A 26,664-nucleotide genomic window follows, 5' to 3' on the forward strand; every position below is an offset into this window, starting at 1 on the left:
ATCCCCGTCATGGGGCATGTCTGAAAGGGCAAAAGCAGGGCTGAATTTCCTGACACAGCTGTAACCCATGTGATGCTCAAGAACTCCTAAAGACTAAGCAAACCCAAGCAGGGTGGCTCTGTAGCTGTCTTGTCCCCCCAGTGCTGCTCGCTGTCTTGGTGAGGGTTAAGGCTTGGAAAGGATGTTGGCGGGATTGGGGGGCTCACAAATTGCTTTTAATAAACCAGTTTGATTTCAGAAATTTGCAGTCAAGCTGCTCCTCTCCACCCATAAGCATATTCCTACCTTTCTCTCATACAACCTCAGCATGAAACCTACAGCATTCATTTTCTTCTGGAAATTGAATAAGCAACTATTTCTGATTGTTTGTTCTGATAGCATGCCACCCATTTTGCAGGAAATGCAGATTTCCCCCCCAGTTGTTTTAGTTTGTATAAAAGTCATGTAAACTAAGAGAGAATGAGCCTCCAGCCATGGGGTTGGTCTCCTTCTGCTAATTGCAGATCCTGAACTTCCTTTGTGTGCTGCTGCTGCTGACAGCCTGGCTTGTCCTGGCTCCCAGCTGGTACAAGCAGTGATGGTGAGTGGATTTACCCGTATGGGAGGGAGTGATGAAACTGCTCCAGAGCTCACCTGAGGAGGAGTGAGGCTTTTAGAAAATGCCTTTGTGCAGGAGTGTAATCTGGAAGAAACAAGAGAGTGACAGGGACACGGTCTTGGTCAGGAGCTGGTGCAGGTTAGTGCTTCCCTTCCCAGAGAGACGAGGGTGATGCATCAGTATATGAACCTGCAAGACTTTAATCGCTTTAATTAGGCTATCACTGCTAAGGGATGTAGTGGTAAAGTGTTTTCAGAAACAATTTAGAAGTTCACCTTCATTGAGGCCTCACTGTGACCAGATGCAGACTCGCCCAGATCCTGCAACATGTTTCAGGATGTTGGTCCTTGAAACCGGCCATGTGGCACAGCTGCCCTGCGAGGGTCATGGTTTCTTCACAGGTGAACCTGATGATTGGCTTTTTGAGAAGATGCCCCTAAGTATTGCTTTACTTTGCTATTTAAAGCACCGACACTGAAATGATATCACCCTTGCCCCTCAGGCTGGCGCACACACAGCGGGTTTGGGAGCCTGGCTCATAGGCTGCAGGGTGTGGTGCTTAATGCTCGGGACAAGCATGACACATGCTCCTCTGACTTTTTAACAAATCTTCCCAGCACCCAAGTGTGAAGCGCTGCCCAGGCAGCCCCGGGTCAGCAAGGACGGCTGGGGGTGGCTCTTATGCCTGGAAAAATGTTCTTTGGTGCAGCTTAGGAACTGGCAGAAACTTTCCCTTTTCTGTGGCATTTCTGATCTCCACGGGGAAGAGTAATGTCTGCATGTCCCTGCACAAGCCAGAGGCAGAGTGTGTGTGTGTCCTTGAGAGCACTGTGGCAGAGCCATGGGAGAGCCCCCACCCCGCTGCCCCCTCCGCTTCCCCCGGATCGGTGGCTGCGCCACACTCCTGGCAATGTTCCCTCCGTTGTGCCTGGCAGCCGGGACGCGGCTCTGCCATGGCTTAAAACCTGGCCCAAGCACCAAAGTCATTTAGGTACTTCTGGAGATTTTGTCTTTAACCTCCTGTATAGCAAAAGAGGGCTCAGGTCTGTTTTTTTTGCATTTTACTGCTTAAAGGGATGTCCCATGCTGGTGTAGGGTGCTCTTAGCCAGCAGCTCATTTGGGGCCAGTAAGACCATTGCCCCCACCACCTGGCAGGCACTGCGCAGCGGATCCACCTAAAACGATGGAAACATCAAGTCAGATAGTCGTGAGAGTGACATGAACGTTGCGATTCATGCATTATTTTAATAACACTGACAACAATTTTCCTTATATGTCCGTGTGGCGGCTGGAGCTGAGACTGGCACTGCTGCCATGGTGTGGCTGGGGTGAGCTGTGGTGGGGATGTATCTCGGCAGGTCTTGGCAGGGAGGTGGGTGGGTGTGTGTTGTGGGACTGGAGGAGATGAGGTTTTGCACCTCAGTGTTTGGAAGCAAACCTGTCGACTGCGAGTGCTATGCCTTAATCTGCTGCTCCCTACTCTGTCAGTTTTAGGGGGTGGAAAAGGTTCTATTTCTGCCACTCCTGCAGCTCAAGCCTTGCACAGGGTGGGGGGCAGGAGGAGCCCAAAGCGTGGCTGGGGCCTTGGCCGGGCTGCGCTCCGACCGAGGGTGAGCGCAATGCTGCTGCTTGGAGCTTCGGCAGGGCTGGGGCAGCTCCCCAGGGCACTGTGCCCCCACTCCTCCATCTGCACCCCAAAAGTAGCACCAGAGGTTCCGGCTGGTCGTGGGGAAGGTCAGCCAAGATGCTCTGTGGGGTATTTTACTGCCCTGCAGCAGGAGGAGGCAGATCCCAAAGCCTGTCTTTGTCTTGCTGGAGTTGTTGATGCCGGGCAGTGTGGAACGTGGCCTTGACACTCGTGTGGTGTGGGCCCCTCAGCCACCCCGCGACCGACAGGGCAGGAGGGACCCTGAGCCCAGCCAGTGGCTCCCCGTGTGCTCCGTGTCCCCTCAGCACCAGCAGCAGCCCGGGCACAGGCACGGCCAGGGCCTTGCGGAGCCAGGCTGCGTCCTGCTCACTTGGCAGCGGCTGAAACCCCTTGCAGAACAGGAGGGAAAAGTTTCAGCTGCTGCGAGGAAGCGGCCGCTGGGGAGGGCTGCCCTGGAGGGCCCCCTCCCTCCTCCCGGGCAGCGCACAGCGAATGCGAGCGGGGAGGTTGGCAGCTCTGCCCGCAGAGCGCGATGCCGGGGCGGGGGTGCCGGGGTGCGCTGGCAGCCGGTGGTGTCCACGCTGCCCCCCCCACCCTGCCGTGTCCCCAGCGAGCGGCCGCAGGTGGAGGCCACGCCGTGGGGGCGGAGGCCGCCCCGCTGGGGGATGCCGTGCCACGGGGACAGCCGCGCCGCAGCCGGTCCCCGCGCTGGTGAGTGGGTCCGCGCGTGGTGCCCGCCCCCGCCGCCCCGCGGCAGACACGCGTGGGCGGAGCGGCTGGGCGGGGCGGGGAGCGGCGCGGCGCGGAGGGGAGCGCGCCCGCAGAGAGCCGCGCTCGGCGCCCATCGGCAGCGCCTCCCGCCGCCGCGGAACCATGTGGCAGCCGGCCACGGAGCGGCTGCAGGTAGGCGCGGGTGGGGGTCCGGCCCGGGGCGGGGGTCCGGCCCACGGGGCTGCGCAGGGCGGGCGGCGGGGGCTGCGGCGGCGGGAGCGGGGCCGGCGGAGCATCACCCCCCCCTCCCCCCGATACCGGGAGTTTGCTGTAAGTTCTCCCCCCTTCCCCCGCCTCCGCGGAGGGTGGTTGTGCGTGGGGGGGACGGGACGGGACGGACGGACGGAGGGACACGCACCGTGCGGCGCTGCCCCGGCGGCATCCCGCGTCGCGGCTGCCGCTGCCTGGCGGGGCTTTGGTGCGGGCGGGCGGGGGCGGCGGCTGCGGCCACCCCGGCCCCGGGAAACGGCGCGGCGGGGCTTCGGCGGGGGAAGCGCCGTTTTGGGGGCTTCTCCCCGCGCACCCCTCAGGTGAGGGGAGCCCCGCCGGCCTGGCCGACGCCTGGAGCCGCCGTGCCGGAGGGGGCCCCCTGCCGCGGTCGAGCGGGGCGCGGGGGACACAAAATCCCGCGGGAGCCGTTTACCACCCCCAAATCGACAGGTCCGGATGGCTCACGGGAACCTGCCCCCCACCTCTGCGCGCCCCGCCGGGCGGCCCGCACCCCGTTGCAGCGGGTCGGGCCCTCCTAGCCCTGGCTCTGTCGTTTTTAATGTATGCTTTTATGCATATTTCATATTCCGGGTGAAATCTGAGACAGGCAGAGAGCAAGATGAAATAAAACTCACTTTGTAGTTCCACTGTGTCGACTTCATATAGTTTTCCAGAGCAAGTGTCTAGCAAGAGAGAGCTGGACATTTTAAATAAGAATCAATGGTCTTAGCAGATGACAAGAAAAGGTTATTATTGCTTTTGCAATTCAAATTGAGGATTTGCTTTGATATCATCAAGCAGAAAATTCAGCTGTTTGATTTGAGTTGATAGTCCAGCCAAGCTGAGCAGATCCCAGAGGTTTGATCTGCACCAGCCAGTGATGGTAGTAATTCCTGTTCTTAAGAAGACATACTTTTGTCTACAATGAGAAACTTGACTTCTGGTGGATAGGAATGATATGCCACATCCATAGTTGATGCATAGTTGATGGATTCCAGGGTAAAAACTATGTGAACGTGCTATTATTTGTTTGTTTCCCTTTGTTATCCAGAAATCTCTGTACTAACCACAAGCATTGAGATCACCTGTGTTAAGGAGTTAATGGTCTTGGGCTGGTGGAGGCCAGTGTTCCCTGGGGGTATGGATGCTGCTGCAGGGGACAGATCTGAGTGGGGCTGCACCCAACATAGTCGGGGGCAAAGAAGGTGAGGGAAAGGAAAGAGAAAGGGAAAGCTGAGGTTGGTGGTGTTGTGCTGGTCTGGATCGCACAGGCTGGTTACATGCCTCCTTTGTGGAATTAGGGGGTGTTAAAATAACAAGACACTAAAATCACAAATATCTGATACTGCCTACAAGAGCACGCAAGGCTAGAAAGAACCAATTACTTATGTTTTGCAGAATAGACTTGTAAGTGTAACGTTATTTAGCTGCCTCATGTATCCCATGCACTGGTAGGGTCTTGCCTTGGGGAGCGGGTGCGAAAGGCCATGTGCTGTGGGGAACCAGGGCTGCCCGGGGCGGGCATGCTCGACTGTCACACACATGGCCAGTAGCCATGTTTACCTGTCACAGCACAGGCCAGTAGCGAGGAGAGCCTGTGCTCCTCCCTGTTGCTGGAGGGGGAGCCATGAGTGCCAGAGTTCTCGGCAGTGGCCACTGACTTTGTGCAGCCTACTCTCGGTTGCCTCTAGCCAGAGGCTCCAGGCATCCTGAGCCTCTCAAAATGCTGAGTGCCTGTAAGTGCAGGTCTTGCCAACAGGAGTTGCTGGGGAAGTACATGAAGAACTGTAGGTGCTCTAAAGAAACAAGCCAGAGGGATCAAACATTGCAGAATTAAATGATGCTTTGAACTTGTACCAGCTCCTAAAATGAGAAGGGGAGAGCCTTTGAAAAGTCACAAGAAGCCCATAATAATTTTGTGTTCATATAAAAGCTTAAATAACATAGTGAATGGTGGACAAAATGAATGTGGTGAGTGGAAGGATGCTGGGAGTAACTAGGATCTGATTTTGTAAGTGAAAGCTGGATCCTAATCCATATACACATGAGCCAGAGTTGCATGGGCAATAGACATATCTAATACCCCCAACGGCTTTGAATTTTTTTCTTTTCTCCCATGAAACCTTGAAATCTTCTCATTCCAAGTAGCCTGATCTCCACTTCTGTCTCTAAGAACAGTGTGTTGTGTATCACCAGCCTGGCCAGAGCTGCTGGCAGTGCTGCCCGGCCCTCTCAAGGAGAGCCTGTGCAAGGCAATAAATCTATGTTTTTTCCCTTTTTTTCTGCCCCTCAGCATTTTATTTCAGTTTCCGGTGCCCCATGTTTCTCTCTGTTTGTCCCAGGCTCCCTCTCTCCCAGCACCCAGCTGCTGTGAAACAGATGTTGGTGTTGAAAGGGGGCCCTCTGCTTGTCCCTAGCACCACAAGTGCTGCCCCTTGTTGGCAAGCATGTGTTGGGACAGCATGGGGCATGGGATTTTGGTTGCAGCCAGAGGATATTTGGTCACTGAGTAGAGTAGATGATGTCTCATGGTCTCTATTCATATATTCTGTGATTACGGATTATGATGAGTTGCTACTGTAGGATATTTGGGGGATGTTTAATGGCAGGTCCAGCCCTATCTTCTATAGGTTTTCCTTTGAGCTTGTGTATGGGTGCAGAAAATGTGGAGCTGGCACAGGTTTCTTGATGTTTTGATGTGTGAGTTGTATTTGGTGTAATTTTGATCCAGATGTGTCTTGCGTTAATATCCAGCTGTGTCAAAGTGCAGGTCTGTTGTTAGTCCATGCTGTAGCTCTGTACTAAGTAAAATGGCAGAGAAAATATTTTCATCTTTTGGAATATTTCTTTTGGCCTGGTTCAGTAAGGGAAAGTATGAACCAGCTTTGGAAGTGGATGCCTGTTGGTATGGGTCAGTCCTGCCCTCATTGCTAAGGCAAGCTGCTCATGTTTAACTTAAATGGCAGAGAGCATTCTGGTGTGAAGAGTCCTGTAGTGTTCTGAGAAAGTGTGCAGTGGTCATCTACTGCCTGTGGGTCTCCTTTCCCCGTCCCGTGCAGTGTATGACAAGGCTGCACGTTTCTGTTCTGTGACCATTCATGTAAAATCTACTTTTGTTCCAAATGTGCTCAGTCCCATGAAGTTTCAGTTTGTGCTGAAATTTTTGGCGTTGACTAGACGGGTACAATTCCAGTAGTGAGGTCAGCAGCAGAGCTCATGCATACGCAATAGGAATGCAGTGTCATCAGCAGCTGGGTTACAAAAATGCAGAGAGCTGGGGCATGAGCTGGACTTGTCCCCACTGCTGTCATGGCCACTTGCTGCTGAAAGCTTCATCTGCTGCTGAAATGTGCCCTCCACTTCCCAGGGCTTTGGTTTCTGGCCTTTTGTTTTTTTGTTTGGGTGTTTGTTTATTTTTCTTTTTTTTTTGGTCATTCTGTTCTCCACTCCACTTCTCTCTGATGGAAGATTTTCCTGTTATCCTGCTGCTTAATGAAGAAGCCTCACTGTTTCTGGAAGATATGTTGAATTGAATTAAATGGATTAGAAGAGTAAGTTAGAAAAATGTAAATAACTAGGTTTCTGGAATTTCCTTGAAAATATAATATGGTGAAGCCTGATTTTTCTTCTGCTGTTCCTTTCCTTTCACCTTTTGTGATTCTTTCACCTATAACAACATTTCAGTTAAAGTATTTTCTTCAGAATCAGTGGAACAGTCAGTTATATGGGATACTGCTCAGCTGGGACGTTGCAGGAATATACCATAGGTATCAGCGTGTCTCTGGTGTGGTACTTGAGGAGACTGTGATTTTGCAGGTAATACAGCCATTAGCATTTTTCACACTTAATATAAAAGAGATGATCTGGGAATGTGTCTTTCTTGAAGACTTCCCTTTTAATTCCTGGTCTGTGCTCAGTAAAATGTGGGTGAACAGACTGAACATGCGCATGCCTCCCTGTCTCCTGAACCAGCAACCAGGGGGTGCTTCAGGTATTTAAGGGTTCTTCTCCCTGCTGGGAATGCCGGGGCTCTAGCCCAGGTCTTACTGTAAATTCTGGGTATGGTTTTCATTGCCGTGTTTGCAGCAGACCTTATCAATGGTTATAAGCAGTGCGCTCTGATTTTTTGGCTTGACGTATGTGGCAGCAGCACTGGTTGAAATGATGCCGAAAATATTCTGAAATCTTTCTTTAAAATTATTTCCAAATGTACCCTCTGTGCCTGGTTCAGGATGCGAGGATTGGGAGCCCTCGGTGGCACAGCTGGGATTTTGGAGCTGCTGGCCTTGGTGATTCTCCCATGAGGACTCTGAAGTGGTTTTTGAAAACAAGCAAGGTCTTCGTGCAGTTTCATGTGCCTGTCTGAGAGATGACTGCTATTTGCTTTGCAACGTAAATTTTCCCGGAAGCTTGATGCCAGACATTGTTTCTAGATAATAAATCCCAGTGGGTGCATAGTTTCCGAGGTCATGCTGTTTATAAACTCTGCTTATAAGTTTTCCTGCTTCTCTTAACATGTGTGGGATAGGGATCACTGCATCCAAATACATTTTCCCCCGGTGCAGGAGATGGAGCGGTGCTGGTGCTGCCTGGCCTCGTGCTGTAATGCTGAGTGTCCCTGAGCTGAGCTGTGCTCGCAAGCACTCCTTTGGGAGAAGCTCTCACTTTTCTTCTGCAGAGGGTACAGTCTGTGGGCTCGCATGAGCAGGGGTCAGGTAGTGGGGAGCAGACAGGCATGTCACATTGTGGAGCGGGCTCTCATCCCACACCCTGCCCCTGCCAGAGGGTCTGGATGGGAAGACGCTTTTCTTGGGCATGCAATTGCCTTTGGCCAAGCGGTCACTTAGTTTCTGCCATCATCTGAGCCTGCTCCAAACCACTGGAGGGCAGCAAGAGAAGACCCTCCTGCCACCCGCCGCCTCCCTGCTTCCGGGCTGGACATCGTTTCATCGTTTGGGGATGTGGTTTTGTAAGGATGTGAAGATGGCCGAATGTTCATGGTAGGACTTCAGTGTTTCTCTGTCTGCTCACCTGGAAATTCAGTATTCTTACCGAAACTCACAGTTTTGGGCCATTTCTGGGCGAGGATTTAATAGCGGATGGCTGCTGTGTGTTCTCATATTGCTAGAATTTATTTATTTCTTAGCATAGAGTTCTACTTCTCTTTTAATGTGCTGTGAAATATTGTGGGGGAAAGCTGCAGGTGGGCGAGATGAGATGAAGTGAAGCAGGTGATGGAGGGCAGGAAGCTTCATGTCCTTCTTTACTGGGGCAAGTTTGATTCTCTGAACCCAGAAGCTTAAATTTGCATCATGTAACTTGTGAAGCTTCTCTGAAGTCCATGGGAAATAAGTCTGTATAAGGTTGCTTTACCATAGTCCTTTAGCTGCTGGTGTAATTTACCTCCACATCATTAAGATACAGCAGTAAAAACACAGTGTAGCTATTGATGGAAGCGAAAAAGGTGAAAGCAGCAGTGTTGGGGGTGTTGCTGCTCACCTTCTAGCCTGCCTGCAAGCGCTGCTCTCTGAGGCTTTGTAAACACATCGCTTGTTTTGCTGGGATTTGTTACTGTATTCTGTAACTGTGCATCTCAAATCTACTGATACTTTTAGATTTTGGGATGATAGACTCTGTTGCTAAATACGTGCATTTTACGTGCATCCACTACCACCTAGTATATACATCAAATGCTTTTCTCATGTCAGGACCATTGCAACTCTTCACTAAAGAAAAGTCAGCTCTGGGCAGACCTACACATGTGTAATGGCTTTGAGGTATCACAGGTGTGGTGGTTTAATGACAAATGTTTGCATGTGTTCAGATGTAATGTGATTTTAGGTGTTATTGGTGCTTTCAGAATCAACTTCTCATCTTTCTATTATATGTCCAGTGTTCACATGCATATGTAAGTTAAAAAATGTAGTGTACAGACAGTTGAAACAATAGTTTTCCAATTTTTGGAAAACCTTTTTAAACCAAAAACAAACAGGTTGTAAGTGTAAAGCACACAAACAGCTGTCTAGGCAGAAACCGCTGTGAGACATGTATAGCAGGACTGATACTACTACTGAACTCTGGTTTCATTAAATATTATGTCAGAAGGAAAAAGTGAAAACTATTTGAAATTTAAGCTTGAGTCATGTGGATGCAAACGTCCGGGAACTCTTACAGCCCAGTGTTTTGGCACTGTATAGCTTCGGGATATCTTTCAAGGCATCAAAGTTTTTGCACTGGTTTGCTGCTATGACTTTATAGCAGTCAGGGATCTTTAAAACAAAGCTCTGTAATTCCAGCAAGCTCATCTGGCACCACTTAGCTTGGGCAGTTCCTTTTTCCTATGTTATTTATTCTTTGTAGAAAATGAATGGCTCTGGAAAAATGCTAATTTTGGGAAGCATTCTATGACCAAAAGAAAATCAAAAGCAGTGACTGCCTTGTGGAAAGGCCCCTGGGAAATGATCTTAAGGGTTCGTTTATAGTGTACTACTAGTTTCTGTTTATGAAGCTGACAGACTGTTTGATGACCAAGGAAAAAAAAAAAAAAAAAAAAAAAAGCAGTGATTTCCTTGAAGGAAGACAAACTAAAGCATTCAGTCTAAATAGTTCAGAATTTTGACTGCCTGTTTCTTATTTTCTCTTTGTCCCTGGTGGCAGCCACCAAGACAGTCAGCAGTGGTGTGTCCAGAACGTTACTGTTTCCTTCCAAGCATGATTGAGTTCACAGCAGAGAGGCCTTCAGCTGGGTGATGGGAAGTGTGCTATGCTGCCGAGGCTTTGTGCTAGCATCCTCACACATAGAGTGGTGCGGTGGTGACTTTATTTGTGATTTGGCTTTCTGTGTAATGAAATGAGAGTCTGGCCCCGAGACACATAGATGTGTAGCTGAAAAGTCCCTTTAAACAATGTTTAGTACTTGTCTTTTTTTTTTTTTTTTTTTTGGTCACAGTGCTTTCATGTATAATAATTGAACTTATTTGCACTTCAGATAATAGCTGGAAAAGTTACAGGTGACAGTACTGTTAGTGTTCTGGGCTGTTTCTGAATAAGTGCATCATAACTCTCTGAACCAAGATGTTAAATGTTGGTGATTGTAAATGTGTCCTGAGAAGACCTACTATGGCTTTACATGATTCGTTTTTCCTACTGAAATACTGAAAATCTTGAGTGGCAAATATAAATCTTTGATGTATAGAATCTTAAGGAAAAGGAGCAGGTTGGGCGCCTTTTTTGAGCTGTTTCACTCCTCTCTCACAGTTTAATGGCTGGTTGTGCTTCCAGGCAATGTTAACAGCTAAATTTCTGACCTGAGTTACTAATAATGAGTTCTGCTGACTGAGTTATGCTGTGAGTGCAGTGCTGTTCGGTTTGGGATCTCCGTGCTATAGCACTGGCGCAGCCATACCCCTTTGTGGTGTTGGGTCTGTGTCACGATGGACAATTTTCAAATGTCTCGTTGTGTGAAAACATTTTCTCCAGATATATTTGATGGGAATGGCCAAGAACACTGCGAGCAGATAGAAAGTTAATTAAGTGTCCTGAAGCTCAGATTTGTGGCCACCTCTTTCTTCCCGTGCCAGGTTCCCTCTGGGTTTGAGAGATGTTTATTCCATATGTTTCATGTGATGCTTTCAGAATGACCCTGGATTAAGTTTCCAAGTTTCAGAGCCTCCATGTAGGGCCAGGCTTTTCCAGAGAGTGTTTTACCTGGTGGACTGAGCTCTTCTGAAAACTTGCCAACTCGTTCAGTGCCTGAAGAGAAGTAATGTTCAGAGCAGTCCCACCGGTGGAGTAGCTGCCCTGAAGATCTTGCAGTGGGATCTGGTCCAAGCTCCACTGGGGTCAGTACCAACCTTGAGCCTGACTGGATTGTAGAGCAGGGCAACAATTCCACCCATCGGGCTGTTGCAAGGCATCCAGAAAGTTTATATAGTCTCATTTAAAACAAACCTTTCTCCATGCTATGGAGCTTCTTCCTGAGAGTATCTGCTGGCTGGAAGCCAGGACAGAGGAGTTTGGGGTCTGCAGGGGAGCAAGGGCATGGGCTCTCCATGGTGAGGGTGGCAACATTATATATATATTCTTAGCCTGCAAGTTTCTAGCTCTCCATTCCGTCCCTGATCCTTGGTGTTGACAGACAGAAGGGATGATCCGACACAGCGTTTCCTCTCTGAATGGCTGCAGGGGGAGGCTCTCCAAAACGAGTCTCAGCTGCTCTGTGGCTTTCCTGTAGCTGGGGACGAGCTTTCCTGCTGTCAGGATTAATCTTTGCTTTCTGAACCAATGATGATGATACTAACCTGAAAAATAGTATAGTTTCCTGGGGAGGGGAAATTTCCCCTCCCTCCAGTCATTCTGGTTAAAAAAACAGGCAAACAAATTTTCTGTTGTTATTCATCAAAATTGTCCAGTCCAAATTAATATGCTGAAGTTGGTTTCTAGTGTGATGTTAAGAAATTTTTGTCCTTAGTTTTCTAGTATTTCCTTCTGCTGGGGAGAGGAACACCACAAGAAATGTTATGTTATGGTGTGCTGGTTCTTCTGGCTCCAGCTAGGAGTTGGAGAGCATAATGACAAGTGGCAAAATTGTTAGAAAAAAAGTACATCAGGCTTCAAAACCAGGTTTGGTTGTTTTTTTTTTTTTTTTTTCCATATTTTTCACACACCCCCATTCCCCTCCCCCCCAATTTGACACTATGTATTTAACAGGACCTTTTGCCCATTTTCAGCTTTTCAATCTGGATTTCATTTTTTTTTTTCCAGTTTTTGACCAGAAAAATACTTCTTGGAACTTAGACAAACAGTATGCTGCAGCTCCCTGAGCTGCCTGGGTGTTGAGGTGTAGCATTTACCTCTGCCCTGGCTTGCTGCACTGTGTGCCTGTGGAAGGCGGCAGTGAATTTCTTTCATCTTTCAGAAAATTGTCAGTTTAGGTGCATCAGATTAACAGGAGTAAGTCAATACAAACACTGGAGAGAGGATTTTGGCTGTGTGTTACTATGCAGCTGGGGATTTCAAATTGTTTGATGGACTGAGTGATATTTTCATGGGAAGGTTTGTGAGGGGACTGAAAAAGTATTACTTCAGGTACAGAAACAGACAATTTAACAGATTTCTCATACATAGCTATTGTAAGGCAGAGGAGAACCCAACCTAGAAGCACTTGTATGTATGTGCAGAGGATGAAGTGAGGTGTTTCTGTGTCTGGCCTGCTTTTCCCATAGTGTCCATATTGTTTTCTGTGCTGCCAGTCCCAGCATTGCTCAATTACATTAAATCAGTTTTAATGTGGGGTAGGTTTTTGCTTTGTTTTTGTTTGTTTTTTTTTTTTTTTTCCCCTCTTTCTTTTCTTTCTTTTTTTCTCTAGTTCACAGCAATTTTCTGTGCCTGACTATAAATTTCAATTAGAAAATGTAGAAGCTTGAATCTTGTCCCAATTCTTTTAAGAAGCCCATACAGCGCAGATCTGCACAGGCTTCAGTTTTCACAGCTGTGCTCTGTTGTTTGGATTAGAATCAGAAGGAAGGAATTTTGCAAATTTTACTCTGTTCCTCTTGATAGTTTGGCTGAAAGGGCCTGTTGAGTTTGGTGCCACATGTTTGAAAAAATCCTGATAGTAAAGACAGCTTTGCCTCCTGCGAAAATGAGCTGCTGGAGGGATGTGCAGTGCTGTTAGGGTGCTGCGGTCTTAATTTTTCTGGTAGGCGATGAAGGGCGAACGCAGCAGTGATTCTTGAGACACCTGAAGCCCAGTGATGCTCCAGCTGAGGTCAAGGCCCAGGGGTTGGCCTGGGCTCTGGGCTGCCCAGCTTCTCTGGCTGGGCTGCCCCAGGAACTGTGGGTTTGGGGGAAGCGGAGCCCTCTCTGTCACATGCTTTTTTGTGGAGCATCAGTGCCAAGGCCTGTAGAAGGGATGATACTTTCTACAAGATTGGACAGTTCACTTCGATAAATGTGTGTTAAATCACTCGGGTTTAAGAATGCTGTCTTATCTTCATGCCTTTGAATCCATTAACTTTTATCGTTCCATCTGAGATGGCAATATAGCTTTTCAGTGGTTTATAAAGAATGTTAGGAGGCATTTGTCTGTGAGTGACTATTTTGTTTTGATCTGGTGTTTAGAGGTGCTTTTTTTCATTAAAGAGCCTGAAGCTTGCTGCTATGTTGTATAACATTTTCAAAGGGCAACCTTTTAGTCTTGTACCTCTAAAATACAGAGTTGCTATAGAAGGAAGAGTTGCACAGTTTGAAAAGCTACAGGAGCTGAGGTAAGTCCTGCTGTTGCCTTTTCCTGCAGATATGTTGCAATATTTAGTTCTTTCTCTTTCTTGTAGCTTTGAGATTGTGTGTGAGTCTTTGTACCTCCCCTTCTCAATCCTGCAGTTTCTGGCTTGGTAACGGGATGCACACTTCCAAGGAGTTACCCCACTGCTAAGACCTGTAAGACACTGTTTTCATCAACAATGACAGACTTCAGACCGTTTCCTTGTGGTGTCCACTGGGGACTGGAGCTGCCGGCTGTAGGAAATAGCCCCATCAGAAATACTGGGCTTGCCTCAGGGTCTGTAGAGGTGAAGGGCAGCCTTTCTCTACATCACAGCCTGGGACCGGTCTCTAAATGAACAAGATAACTGACTCTCATAACCAAGGGTGATGAAAAGCCCTGGCACTTCAGGACAGTGAAAAAATATTCACTGAAGTTCTAGTTAGTCACTGCTTAATTGTTCCTTTCCTTAAGCCACTCTCCCACACTCTTCTTAGATTTAAAATGCTGACAAGTTTCAGGCTACAGAAACAGTAGAGCTCATCTCCCCTAAGGAGAGTCACATTTGAAGAGATTGTAAGCTGCGAATGATAGCTGAAATGAATTATGGTATGATATTCACCTGAAAGGAGACATCCCAGAGCTGCAGCTTGGGGATTTCATTCCTGTGGCTGGACAAGCTCCCATCAGTCTTCTGAGCCTGGGAGTGGGCTCCAGCAGGTCAAAGCAGGAGTCCAGCTGTGTGGGTCAGTGAGGTCTGTATAGGTGAAAGTATCTGTGAATGTTTTTCAGAAAGGCAAAATCTAAGAAGGCTTTGGACTGACATAAAATGCTTTATAGACATGTAGAGCTTCTGGGGTGAGAAGGAGCAGGTTGGCAGCTGGGCACCAGAGAGGTCTGTGAGTGGACTGAGGGCAGGCACAGCCCAGGACCCCTGTCTGCAGAAACCTTGCACCGAAACAGCTCATTTCTAGTTGGTTAAAATTATTTTCAGAGGGCATTTATATTGTAATTTCAGGGTTTTTATTTTTCAACATCAGAAATTACTCATGCTGCTTACATGATATTGGAAAAATAGCCACATGCAGTGGGCAGCATTGAACAGAGAAATGCTCATACCTTGTTTGTTCTGAAGTTTACTACACCCGTTCTGGAAGTAACAGCCTGACCTTTCGTTCTTCTGTTATGGTCTGAGGGTGTTTTTACGTGGATGTGGAGTTTTCCAAGATAAACAAAGTGAATGTGGTTTGACATCTAAATCACTAATATTGTATCAAGTGAGAGAATTTCAGAAGCCATTAACGTCTAAAGAGATGTCATTTTGTTCACTGAGGATAAACTTTGTCCATGTCTATATGTGGGTCTTTTTTGGACCAAACTCCAATCTTGAGAACATTGATATAAATCTAAGTGCTGTTGCTAATTCCAGCGGAGAGTGGAATTACTCTGTATTTTTTTTTTACTCTGATTGAGAAGAACCTTCATGTGTTTTTAAGAGTCCAAATCTAATCTGATTTTTTTCTTCCTTATTTTTTTTTTTAAGAGTAGGTATATGTGACAAGATTTTATGTCTAAGAGAGCTGAACTGCATGTTTCTGTATGACTCTTTTTGGAAAGTGTGTTATTGAGGTCATTCTGGACTGGGCCCTAATGCTGTTTGGACAAGGGCCTGCTACGTATCTGACAGAGGAACGTCTGTGTCATGCTGTGAGCTCACTGCCCGCTTGCTTTGGGGTGGGGAGAAAACCGCTTTACAAAATATTCATGGAAGTGTTAATAAGCCTCAGAGTTGCATGGTTCCTCCCGTCTGCGAGGGGAAAAGGGAATGTGGGTCTCTCGCAGGAGGGTCGGTGTGGGGCCAAGGCAGCTGCCCTGGAGCAGGCTCAGAGCATCACTGGCTGTCGGCCCCAGTGCCCGCAGCCGCTTCCTGGCACAGCATCCAGCCTGCTGCCTGGCTTCAGAGCTTCAGCAAATATTTTCAGTTTTCAGCTGATAATATTTTCAGCTGATAATAAAATAAGCTGATAAGTTTTCAGCTTATTTTTGAATTCAATGTGTTTCTGGTGCTTTTTCTTATTTTCATATTTTCTTGTGAATACTTCATATATTTGTTTCTTCAGAGTGTTTAAAATGCCCACTCTGCTTTTTATTTTTTTTCAGCATTTCTCAGGAACAGAACAGTGTTTCTTACCCGGCAGCTGTCGTTAGAGAGCAGTGTGCCTCATACTGGGAAAAAAGCATTGTTGCCAACATTTTCTTAGTCTCAAATATGTACATGGTACATCAGGAAAGTGTGGCCATATTCTTCCCCATTACCCCAAAATCTATCTGGTGATTTTTTTTTAATTTATTTTTTTTCAAATTTTTAAACAGCTTTCTGGGAGGTTTTAAAATCTAGTCTCCTTACTGAGCTTTACAACTCTCTATAAACCTGCATAAAATCAGACTGAAACATTTGCTTTAAAATGACTTAGTCCTTACAGTGCCATACCAGTGCCATAGGTGACTTCCTGTACTGATCATAAAGTGACGTTGTGAGTTTGAGGAGTCAGATAACAAAGTTAGTCACTGTTAATCTTTGCAACTGTGCTGCAGAGCTGTCAACACAGAGTGGTTATGGCTGTGTAATACAGTTTACAGAAGAATCAGAGTCTGTAGCAATGTAGTTAGTAGGTATCAACAGACAACAGAACAGTTTTATTTAAGACATTATATTTTATTAAAGTCCTTTTCTTAGGACTCTCTGGCTAAAGGAGCAGGTAAAAGCTCCCTTTGCAATGCCAGTGGGATCGGCTGGCCAGGGAGGGAGCGGGCCTGTTGGGGCAACTCCAGGGGATTTGGTGACTATTTTGCAATGGGAACAAACTGACACAGTGCAACTTGTCCATCTTGGAGGTGTGGAGGAATGACTTTCAAGCATATCATCACTTCCTCAGTGTAGTTAGTTTTTCCACTCGGAAGGAGGTGATTGCAGTGCCAGCTATGCCAAAGTGACGTGCCCTGGATTGTTGTGCGCTGTGCAGTGACTTTACCCTGGTGAACAGAGGGTGTGATGCTGTCTGCACCAGAGTAACACCACTTGTTTTGCCTGGGTGATTCGTAATGCTTGGCGTTGTTGACATGCTTTTTGGCCCTTCTAATCCTTCTTGTGTATGGGCACAAACAGGGTACAGAGATGCTAAAGTCCTGATCTCCAGCAGAGCAGGGCGTTGGGCTGACAGAGCACATATTGTAGAGAATGGGGCTGTAATCTTGTGCTTTGTAAAATTCTCATGTCTGTGGTGGTTTGTACAGATCCAGCCTTTGAACAAGGCTTTGGAATGGAGTTTGAAGGCAGACTGAAGCTGCCTGAGACTGCTGTGTCACTCAGTGCCTTCAGCTGCTTGCCTGCCTTGATAGATCTGACCAATAGCTAATGGGATCCATAGCGAGAGTTTGTGCTGTAAATGCTGTGCGGTGATTTACTGCTGGGGCTGGTTATCCCATGTGGTGGTTTACTGCACCCTGTGTACGGATCCATGGTTTGCTCTAGGAAACATTTAATGCTGTTCTGCTTTGTAGACCTGGAGGTCAAGAGGGAATGTGGTTTTTCTAGCAAATCTTTGTCTCTTGCAAACTAATTTTAAGTAAAATAAAGAAAAGAGAAAGCGTGCGGAGTCTCGCCAGCACTTAGTAACATCTGAACCAACTAGTCCAATGCAATATTATTTCTCAGACTTGATTTTACTGAACTTTTGTGGGATTTTGAAGTTTTACTCTGTGTAGCTTATCTTGACTTTCACTGTGTGGTTGTTGTTCTGTGTTTTGTTTGTGGGGTTTTTTTGTTGTTGTGTTTTGGTTTGTGTTTTTTTTTTTTTTTTTTCTTCGCAAGCCAGGATGTCACTATAAAGAATTATTTTAAAGAGTGAATGTGAGATGGCTTAAAAAAAAGAAATGGTCACTGCTACCAGCACTTACATTATAGATATTCCACTGGAAGTTAACAGTGAAGGGTCTAATGGGCAGGATGCTTACTTACAGGGGCCCTTTTTACAAAGATCTGGAATATATCTCCATTCCCAGGCAGTATTTGGTGCTGGAGGGATGTGTCCTTCTCCTTTGGACCTGGCACAGGATCAGCAGGGCACTTTGGGTGGTGGGGAGGCTGCCCACTTCCCTGCCATGCGAGTGAGCATTTCCTTGCTTTTCTATCTTGTCTGTTTGGCCTTTTCTTCTCCCAGAGAAGCCAGACCTGGGATGCCGAGTGTCTATCTGCTGAGATACTGGATGGACGAAGACCTGTGGAACTGAAGAGTTACAATGGGGAGCAAGATGATTTCAGTTTCTAATGTGCATGTTTCAATTAATGTCTTGCTAACCCTTTCTTAATCCATAACACCATGTGGTTACTAGAATAAATATTTATTAATGGTATGTAGCTACAGATATGTGGTAGGATTGATGCTAAATTGTTAGTACTTAGTACCTAGTTTAAGTAAAATCAGTTTGTCAGACTGCTTCCTTTTGTGTTTTTTTTTTGGTGTCTTTTTTTTTTTTTTAATTGGCAAGAGAATGCACAAACAGGGTTTAGATGGCCAGAGCCTCCAGAATCTCATTATCTTAATTGAAAAATGTTACCCTTTGACATTAATAAATTATTTAGCTAGTACGTGATTTAGTCACTGGGGAGAAATGGAATCAACTGTTACAACCATCCTTCACTTCTAGATGATAATGATAAACTACAGCCCACAGCTCTTAAGGTTTAATAGCTCTGGGTTTAGAACATTATTTTTATATATTAGAACATCTCAATTCCATTATATTTGGTAACATTTTATTCTGGAATACCTTCACCTAGAAAAAACTGGAAGGTGCACAAAGGACATCCTCCTGTATCCTCTAATGTTGCTCTTCAGCTTTTTACAGCCTGCAGATGTGTTGCCAGTGCTCTGCCTTTTTTTGAAAAATCAAAGTGTTTTGTTTCTGTTGACCATTCTTCACCTACCAGAGGAAATAAGTTGTTTAGACAATGTGTGGGGATTAGGTGTGTATTGAACTACCGCAGTAAACAAGTAATTAATTCTCATCAAAATGTACACAGTGCTCTGTGTGTGGATTTTATAGAGTCTTCTGGAAAAGAAAATATTTTTCTGTCTAAAAAGCATTTCCTACCCAGTGACTAGCTGTAAAAGAAACAGCTTGAAAGTATTTCCTGGCTGAAGGAAAGGATCGGTACATACTTTTAGTTTGCCATTGTGGTTAACATCACTATGTGTTTTTTCTAGCACTTCCTCAGTTTTTCTGGTTTATGTACCTAGTGTTAATAAATATAGGTACAGCAATAAGTCTGCCTGAGCCAACAGGTTTGATCTTTTATTTTCTTTTGCTAATGCTGATGCTGGGATTTTGCAAAGGATAATCTGAGGATTTAGGCTTGGCTTTGCTCCTGTTTGAAATCACTGTTAAAATACTGACGACTTTGCTGCTGGATCAGGGGCCTGAGTGTTGTGCCTTGCGTTATTTCACTTTTTATTTTTTTTTTTCTTTTTTCCTTTCTTTTTCTTTTAAAGAACTAGATCAGTGGGCAAAATATAGCATCAGTGTATTGAAGGAGATAAGTGGGTAGGTCAGTGTGCCTCTGGAGCACCGTGTGTGGGGTGTGCACCACATGGTTGTGCAAACTCAAGCTGGAGTTTGCTATGAGACGTGTTTCAGAGCACAGCCAGTGACAGATAAGTTTCGATGACCAGCTTTTGCCTTTAGGAACAAAAGTGTAGTGTTTGTTTCGGCTTCCAAGCCAGGTTAGTGGACAGCTATTAGCAGTACCAGCTGACGTGCAGCTGGTGGTTTGCGGAGCTTAGATGTGTTTTATGCTGTCACCAGTCAGCAAAGGGAAGTGTGGGGGTTGGCAACACTGGTATTTCCAGAAAAGGAGAAATCAAAAGTGGCAAACATGTATGTTCTCAGGATTTCTGCTCAGCCTCCCCATTAATGAAGGGGTTTTGCCATTGTCTTCTGGCTTAGCCAGTTAGTTGTCCACGGGCCAGCGCAGGGGTGTTTGACACTTTGTGGGCAGTATTTCACTGGCATTGCTCCCTCTTAGCAAGCTGCCCTGCAAACTCCCCCAAGCTACCCGTAACTCAGGAGGATGAACTTATTATAGATTGTGAATACTCTTTTCCCTCTGACTTTTCCAGTATTACTGTTGTTGTTTTCACTCCTGCCCTCTCCCAGCCACCACCCAGCAAAGCTGTGCGGTGTGCGTTTCCTAACCAGGTACTTCCTGGACAGCTCTGCAGCGTGGCCATTTTCTCGGGTGTCCTGACACTGAGATTTCAGTGTCATTTTGCTGTTGTATCGTACTGCAAATGACTGCTTAACTCGTCTGATTTCCTTGCTGATTCCTGGCAGAGTTGTTTGCCTTCTTTCAAATTATGTCTCACTTTAGTCTGACCCTTATAGTCTGGGATCTCTATAGTGCCTCATTTTCTATAGATGTGTGATTATGTGCGATTTGCTGCCTTAAGTTATTGTTGCTTTCTTTAAAGTTGGCTTTTATCTGTTACTGTTGCAGACAACATCAAAACCTTCTGATTCTGAGATGCTCAGAAAACCTGGAGGCAAATGAGAAGATTCTTAAATTTATTCATCCCTTACCCTCTTTCAGCCATGACAGTTTCTGTATTAACAGACATGTTACAACTTTGGAAGATCAGGGGTGAAGGCAAGAACTGTTAAGGGTGGTGATCTCTGGTGCCAAAAGCCAGGCTACCCAACCCCAGTGGTTCTTTGGTAGCTGCAAAAATAGGTTGGAAATGTTTTTGAAGGCCATAAACTGATCCTGTAAACTTGCTCTCCTGAATTGCAGGACATCCCTCAGTAGGTGAGACCTAAAGAACGTGAGCTATTCATGCTGTGTATATTCATACGTGAGTGTACTGCAGTGAAATTATCACAAAACAAAAGCAAGCTGTAAATGTACAAGCCATGCCAACTGAAATAATAAAAAGGGGGAGCATGCCCCTAATAAATACTGTAGTGTAATTACTATAAAAGTGTGCACATATTTACAGTAACAAAGGTCTAATTTCTGCAAAACTTCAGCCATATGTGTATTTTTACATACTGTGAGCAGCCAGCAGTGCTCACAGGCTTGTGCATTGCACAGTAAGTAAGGGTTTGATTTCTTGCAGGACTGAGGCCTTGCTAAGTATTCAGTGTTTCAATGCACATGTATCTTTTCTGGAATTGAAAACATCTTTTATTCCCTGGGCTGAACTGGCAGCCGGCACAGAAGGCAGTCTGCTTTATGTTTATCAATCCAGAGAGAAGTCCAGTTCTGGCGAGCGTATTTCTGATCTGCCAAGAGCATCAACAGAAAGTTTAACTGTCGTCTTCTTTTTTTTTTTTTTTTTTTTTTTTTTTAATACTTAAATATGGCCATTCAGGGAGGCGTTTAATTCTTTAAATATTGCAAGGAAGGCATTAGTGAGTTAAGACTAGAGGGTTTAACCCTGTGATTTCCAAAGCTTTACCTTTGGCTGGATGCTGTGTCATAATGCATGGTCTGTCCTGGGAAGTGCTATGGAAGCATCCCTCCTGCTGCGGACCAGCCCCGGGCAGGAAATCCCATCCTGCCGTGCCCCCCATGCCCCTTGGTGCAGGGGATGCTGCCTGCAATCTGGAGCCTTTTTGGGGTGCCTGTAGACTGTGTTTTTTGTGGAAACTCTGATTTAAACTATTGCTCTGTGCTGCCATCTATGCAGAGTATATTCAGAGAGAATAAGCAGCCTGGTCCTGATGCATTCATTAGACTATTCTGTTTATTTTAATTAGTTTAATTTAAGCTGTGATGTATGTGTGCAAAAATGGGCCTTGATCATTTCGGGGCTTGGCTGAAACCCTGTGATCCAGGGCTGTAAATAAACCCCTGGCAGTGAGTGAATGCCGAAGGGCTTTAGAAGGATCTTTTCAGATGATTCATGTGCCCATGTGTGGAGAAACAGGGATGTGTAAAAGGTTTCCCTTGTGGCTGAGGGAATTTTAAAAGTCTGTAATGGCATATTTTACCATCAGAGTTTCTTAATTATTAGAGTTCTAGCAAGAAAATTTCTTGCATAAATTGTGGCAGCCCATTTCATTAACTGAATGCCAGGTTTATTACTATATGAACTCGATAATTAGTTTGTAATCTGTGCATAGGCATTTCATCCTGGTGGTTTTCTCACAGAGAATAATTTGCCTTTTATTTGTTGAGGGTGTTTTTTTTTGGTGAAAACAGAACTCCCATTCATGATGGGCACAGCAAATGTAGTAAAACACTATCATAGCTGGGATTTGTTGTACGCTATGGATTTATGTCAAGAATGTTAATGATTTGTTTATGAATAAGTGAGCCTGTAGTATTGTGAAACAGTATCTGGCAGGGCTGCTGAATGGACATTTTGAGAGCAGAGGATTCTTGAACTGAATAAGCTGTAGATATTTGTATGTCTCAAACTAGTCATAAGTAGTCTTATGCATTTTAAACAGAAGTGTTTATTTAATGTATTATCATTGTCTACAGCGCTCATCTAGCATATGTATGGGCTACTTGATAACAAGCAAAGAGGCTGTTAAGTATTTTTTTAAGGGCAGTTAATCTCCTTCTAGTGGGCTTTAGTTTAAAAATAAGGTTTTCTTCCAGAAAGCAGCACGAAGCTTTAAGCAGAGCACTGTTTGCCGAGTCAGTGTGGATCAGGAGGGCACTCTGGATTTGCAGTGTTTCGCTTGGGTGTAGCACCTAGTTTAGCAGAGCCACCTCTTGAGTTTCATGATGGAATTATCACTTGCTTGTCAATATGTTGTTTGGTCCCAAATACACACCTTCCCAGTGAGGGCTTGGAAAGGGTTTACCTCTTTCTTCTGATCCCTGTTTTCTTGGAAGGATACCAACCAATGGGTAGGAGAGGTGGTTCATTCTCATCTTATGTGAGTCTAAAGATTGATATCTCCTGTGTGTTGGGGAGTACTTGTGAGAAGCGAAACACAGTCCTCAAAAGAATAATTTGGGGACTAGATTGAACCTCATCCCAGGTAATGATTCCTTGTTTTGCCTGTTATAATTTGTATAGTCAAAGTGTGGGATTGGATCAGCTGTCGATCAGTTGATTTGATATTCCAGTGATGTTCAGCAGCACAAAGTGAGAGCTCTGTCGCTGTTTTGGACTCAAGTCATTAGTCAAACTAATCTGTGACTTTTTGTGCTATGTAAACATCATAAAGTTTCAAAAAAATCATTGCAATATTTATCTTCTCTCCAACCATCTGTCCTTTAATAGTATTTTACCTGGTTTAAATGGGTGCAAATGCTTAACCTGAAGAAGGGATTGTCGCTCAAGTGGCATTCATGCATTTTTAAAGGTAGCTAAGACTCTTGAAAAACTGCAGATAGAAGCTGACAGGTTTATCACTGTAGCAGAAAACTTTGCTGCATGACTTCATGCACCATAGGCAGCTAAGCCCGGAACTGAGAGACTTCAGAGCTGGATTTGGGAAGCATCAGAGGCAGTTGGTGTTGTGCACCCAGGCTGCTGTGTGGAGCATGACTAAACTCTGCCCAATAAATTATGGCACTTCTTGAAATAGTGCTTTGTACTTTTTAATGAGCTGGCCTATCAGCTCTGCATCAGTGGATGGTTGAAATGAAGAAAGAATTGCTTTAACATTAAAACTGTGCCTGGAGGACTTCTCTGAGAAATTGCTTATGATTATTAAGTGAATGTAATACAGTAAGACAACCTTGCTTCTTTGCTGTGCTTTTTTTCACACTGAATGTGGTTTTGAAAGCTGAAACACACAGATGGAAAGTAATGTTCAAATGAGAATGGCTTTGGAAGCCATGCAGTCCTCTCTGCCTTTGAACATGTACTAGGAAGAGAGGTAAGACGCAATTTATTGGGATGAAACTTTTATAGAAGAGTTGTATTTCCTCTAAATAGGGTTTGATTGTGTGCCAAATGGAAAAGAGGCTGAAGCCAGCACAGTTCATATGCTGAACTGGAGAAGAATCTCTTCCAAACCAAATGGGCTGGGGAAAAATGAGCCTTGGATTGCTTGTTCCTTCTGCTGTGTATGCACATGTATAGCTAAATATGTGGAAAGATAGCCACCCTCTGTGACAGCTGCTGCTGAAGCAGCCATGGGGGGCAGTTGGGCTAGCTACAGATCTAACCTACTACAGGGCAGCAACACCCTGGGAGTGTTTTATGCAACCTAGGGCAGCTGGAATGGGTTGCCGTATGTAGCTCTGCCAAGTTACCACTGAGAATTACCCCTGCATCCTGTGTGTGTTATTTCTTTGTGCTTTTGTTGCTTACACTATTTTCAGAATTGTCTCCTGTTTCTTCTCCCAGATTGTCTCATCTGAGATGATATTCAGTGAATAAATAGCCCACAAGCTGCATGTTACTCCCATTCTCCAATACAGCAGCACACACTCAGAGAGGAAGGCAAGGAGGGAAACTGTACTGGAGCTGATGAACTAATTTGTTCTCTAGATAGGTGCTTGTGCCCTTTTCCCACTCAGATGCATCCTGCACCATTAAACACTATTAAATATTGGCAGCTTCACAGTAAATTGCATTTGTGATTTGTCTACTGTGTAAGCAGGAAAGGCAATCCCAAATCTGCTTTGGGAATAGCTTTACTCTGCTGGGTTGGTAATATCAGTGATAGTCACCAGAGTCTGTTAATGTCTGACTATAATGGTGATAAAACATGAAAGTAGAAGTGCTCATGTCATAGGGCAGGAGTTAGAACTAATCACTTTTCTACAGATGCTACAGGGAAAATAGATTATAACCACAGCCCTGTTTTACGTGCTAGTTGAAGCTGGTTCCTTTTTAATTTTTATACTAGTGGTGGAGCACTGCATGGAATATAATGGTTTTCAAATGATTTCTAACCATTATTTCTACAAATTAATTATTTTAAAAATCCTTGTTTAAGCAGATGCATCTGTCATACAGTTTTTTCTTTGTGCCACAGTGAAAACGCATGGTCATCCTTTATGGATAACTACTGCATACACTTGTCTGGCTTGAACAACAGAAAATGTTGGTAGTTTGTGTTTCTGTTTCTGCAGGGAGAAGCCGTAGCTCTTCAACGTCTGATTTTCTCTGTTGTGCTCATTGTGGTGTGGATGATACAGGGACATACATGATACCCAACCAGCGCTTAAAGATGGGGAAAAAGCAAAACTTGGAGCACTTTAGTTATGATGGTTGCTGGATTGTACCCAGGAGGGAACGGGCTTTGTTGAATGATCAAAGGTCTCCTGTGCTCATCAGCTGCTCAGAATGGAGCAGACATGCTTATCTAGCTGATTGTCTTGTAAAACTGTAGAATTGGCTTGTGCAAATAGCTGTGCATCCAAAACTTGACTGATGTTATTTCAGAGGCTTTTCTAATGTCATCTGAAAATCTGTTCCAGGCAGAGAACCTGGGATCCAAAATTGAATAAAAATCAAACAAGTATGCTTTCTGCTGCTAAAGCCATCTAAGACTGAAAATAGTGTAGTTGGATTAAAGGTCGGTATGTCAGAAGGGAACTAGAGGCGGTTAATTGACATGGAGTTCAAGTTCCCTCTCAAAATCTGTGACTTCATTTAATAGCTTGCCCAGACTTTCCACTTTTGAGGTTATCTGTTTCAAGCTTTGCTTTTGGACTGAAGTGACATACCTTTTTTTTTTTTTTTTTAACAAAAATATTTTAGTTGCAGTGGTCTCCCAAGTAAATTACCAACAGTACAAACATTTTTACAGACTTCCCTTTAAGCATTGGTAACACTTGGAAAACAAAACATCCCTCTGTCATCTATCTAGCTCAGAATCAACCCACAGGAAGAGAAATGTTCATTTTGAGTGTTTGGCTCTGACCACCCTCTGACTTCCCAAGTGGAGACCTAGATGCAAAGCCTTATTTTGTGCCCACGTGGAATATTTTGTGCTGGATGTTCTTGACTAACATGTAGGCAGAGAGGCCTTGCAGTGGGCCATCTTGAGGATCTCGACAGCTGTAATGAAAACTCTGATGGAAGTGAGTGGTGATGAGCCAGCAGTGTTGTGCAGCTGTGTTCCATAAAGCTTCACGGATGCAAGCTCTCCAGTGCCGTTCCCTTCTGATGATGGTGCTCCATAAGAGTAGTTGGCCTTGATGAGCCTAGCTCACAGGTTGGTGTTTACTTCAATTACTTTCTAAATTATCCTTGCTTTCCAAAAGTAAGAAACTACAATAAACACTATGAGCTAGACAGTTACTTTTCCTAGAAGTATTTGTGGAAGAGGCCAGGAAACTTGACATATTCCCTTGAAAAGTCTTCTGTGGATTCCTCTTTCATTGCAGAATTGGAGCTGACACATACAGAAGTGCCACTGGAGATTCATATTGAGTCCCTATGTGCATGCATCCATCTGCCTCATATTTGTAGTCTACCTGGTTACTACCATACCAGTAAATGTTCAGAATCGTGCTTTTCTTTCCTCTTTTTTTTTTTTTTTTTTCTTGTGGCCATATTACTGTCATTGACATCACTTAGTTTGGCTTGGAGATTTTTTGAAAGAACTGTATGGCCATTATATATGCAAAGATCTTAGATAAGCACAGTTGAGAAGCCATCGGCAGGGCTGCATCGTTAAGTATTCCAAGTTTAAAAAAAAATGAATTATAAGATTGATAGCCCTTGTGCTTAATGGTCAGAATGCAAATAACAAAAGCTGGGAATCTGGGCAGAGACATATGCTATAAAAAGCATTATCACAAGATTAAGCTGTAGAAGACACATTTTTGCATGGTAATCTACTGGATTTATTTTGACAATTATTTATTTGTGGTGGTGGTGGTTGTGGAAGTGGAATTTTTAACAATCTTTGTATAATTATAGAGGAATGAATTTGTGAAGCTGCCCAAACATTTTGCATCATGGTTGTGTGGTTTTTTTTCAGCCATATAAATGCCTTTTTTGATTAAAAGAAATATTTGTTTTGAAACATTTTTTTCCTCAGAGGAATGACTAATTGGTATTCACAAGATTCAGTACTTCAATATGTTATCAGAGGCCCTTAAATTCTTTCACTCCCTTCTCTTTCAGGGTAAATAATTTAGTTTTCAGATGCATCAAGTCTGATAAAAGCCACCTTGTTAACATCTG

At 44.9% G+C, this 26,664-nt stretch overlaps 1 protein-coding gene across 3 annotated transcripts in view; it reads left to right on the forward strand.

The window, feature by feature from the left end:
- Nucleotides 1-2,827: 2,827 nt before the first annotated feature.
- The window catches only part of PID1 (phosphotyrosine interaction domain containing 1), an 89,878-nt gene continuing 66,041 nt past the window's right edge, over nt 2,828-26,664 (forward strand). Inside the window, exon 1 of one of the 3 annotated variants that reach the window (XM_042800554.1) lies at nt 2,828-2,958. Coding sequence is in view for 2 of the 3 variants with exons in the window: in XM_042800542.1 (XP_042656476.1) it covers nt 3,121-3,150 (30 nt within the window). In the remaining variant the exon portion in view is untranslated. Of the gene's footprint in view, nt 2,959-2,980; nt 3,151-8,211; nt 8,229-26,664 lie in introns of those variants that run through there. The other 2 variants (XM_042800542.1, XM_009976930.3) reach the window with 2 other exon arrangements.

Source organism: Tyto alba, unplaced genomic scaffold, assembly GCF_018691265.1.
Source record: "Tyto alba isolate M040663 unplaced genomic scaffold, T.alba_DEE_v4.0 Super-Scaffold_10, whole genome shotgun sequence".
Classification (NCBI taxonomy): domain Eukaryota; kingdom Metazoa; phylum Chordata; class Aves; order Strigiformes; family Tytonidae; genus Tyto; species Tyto alba.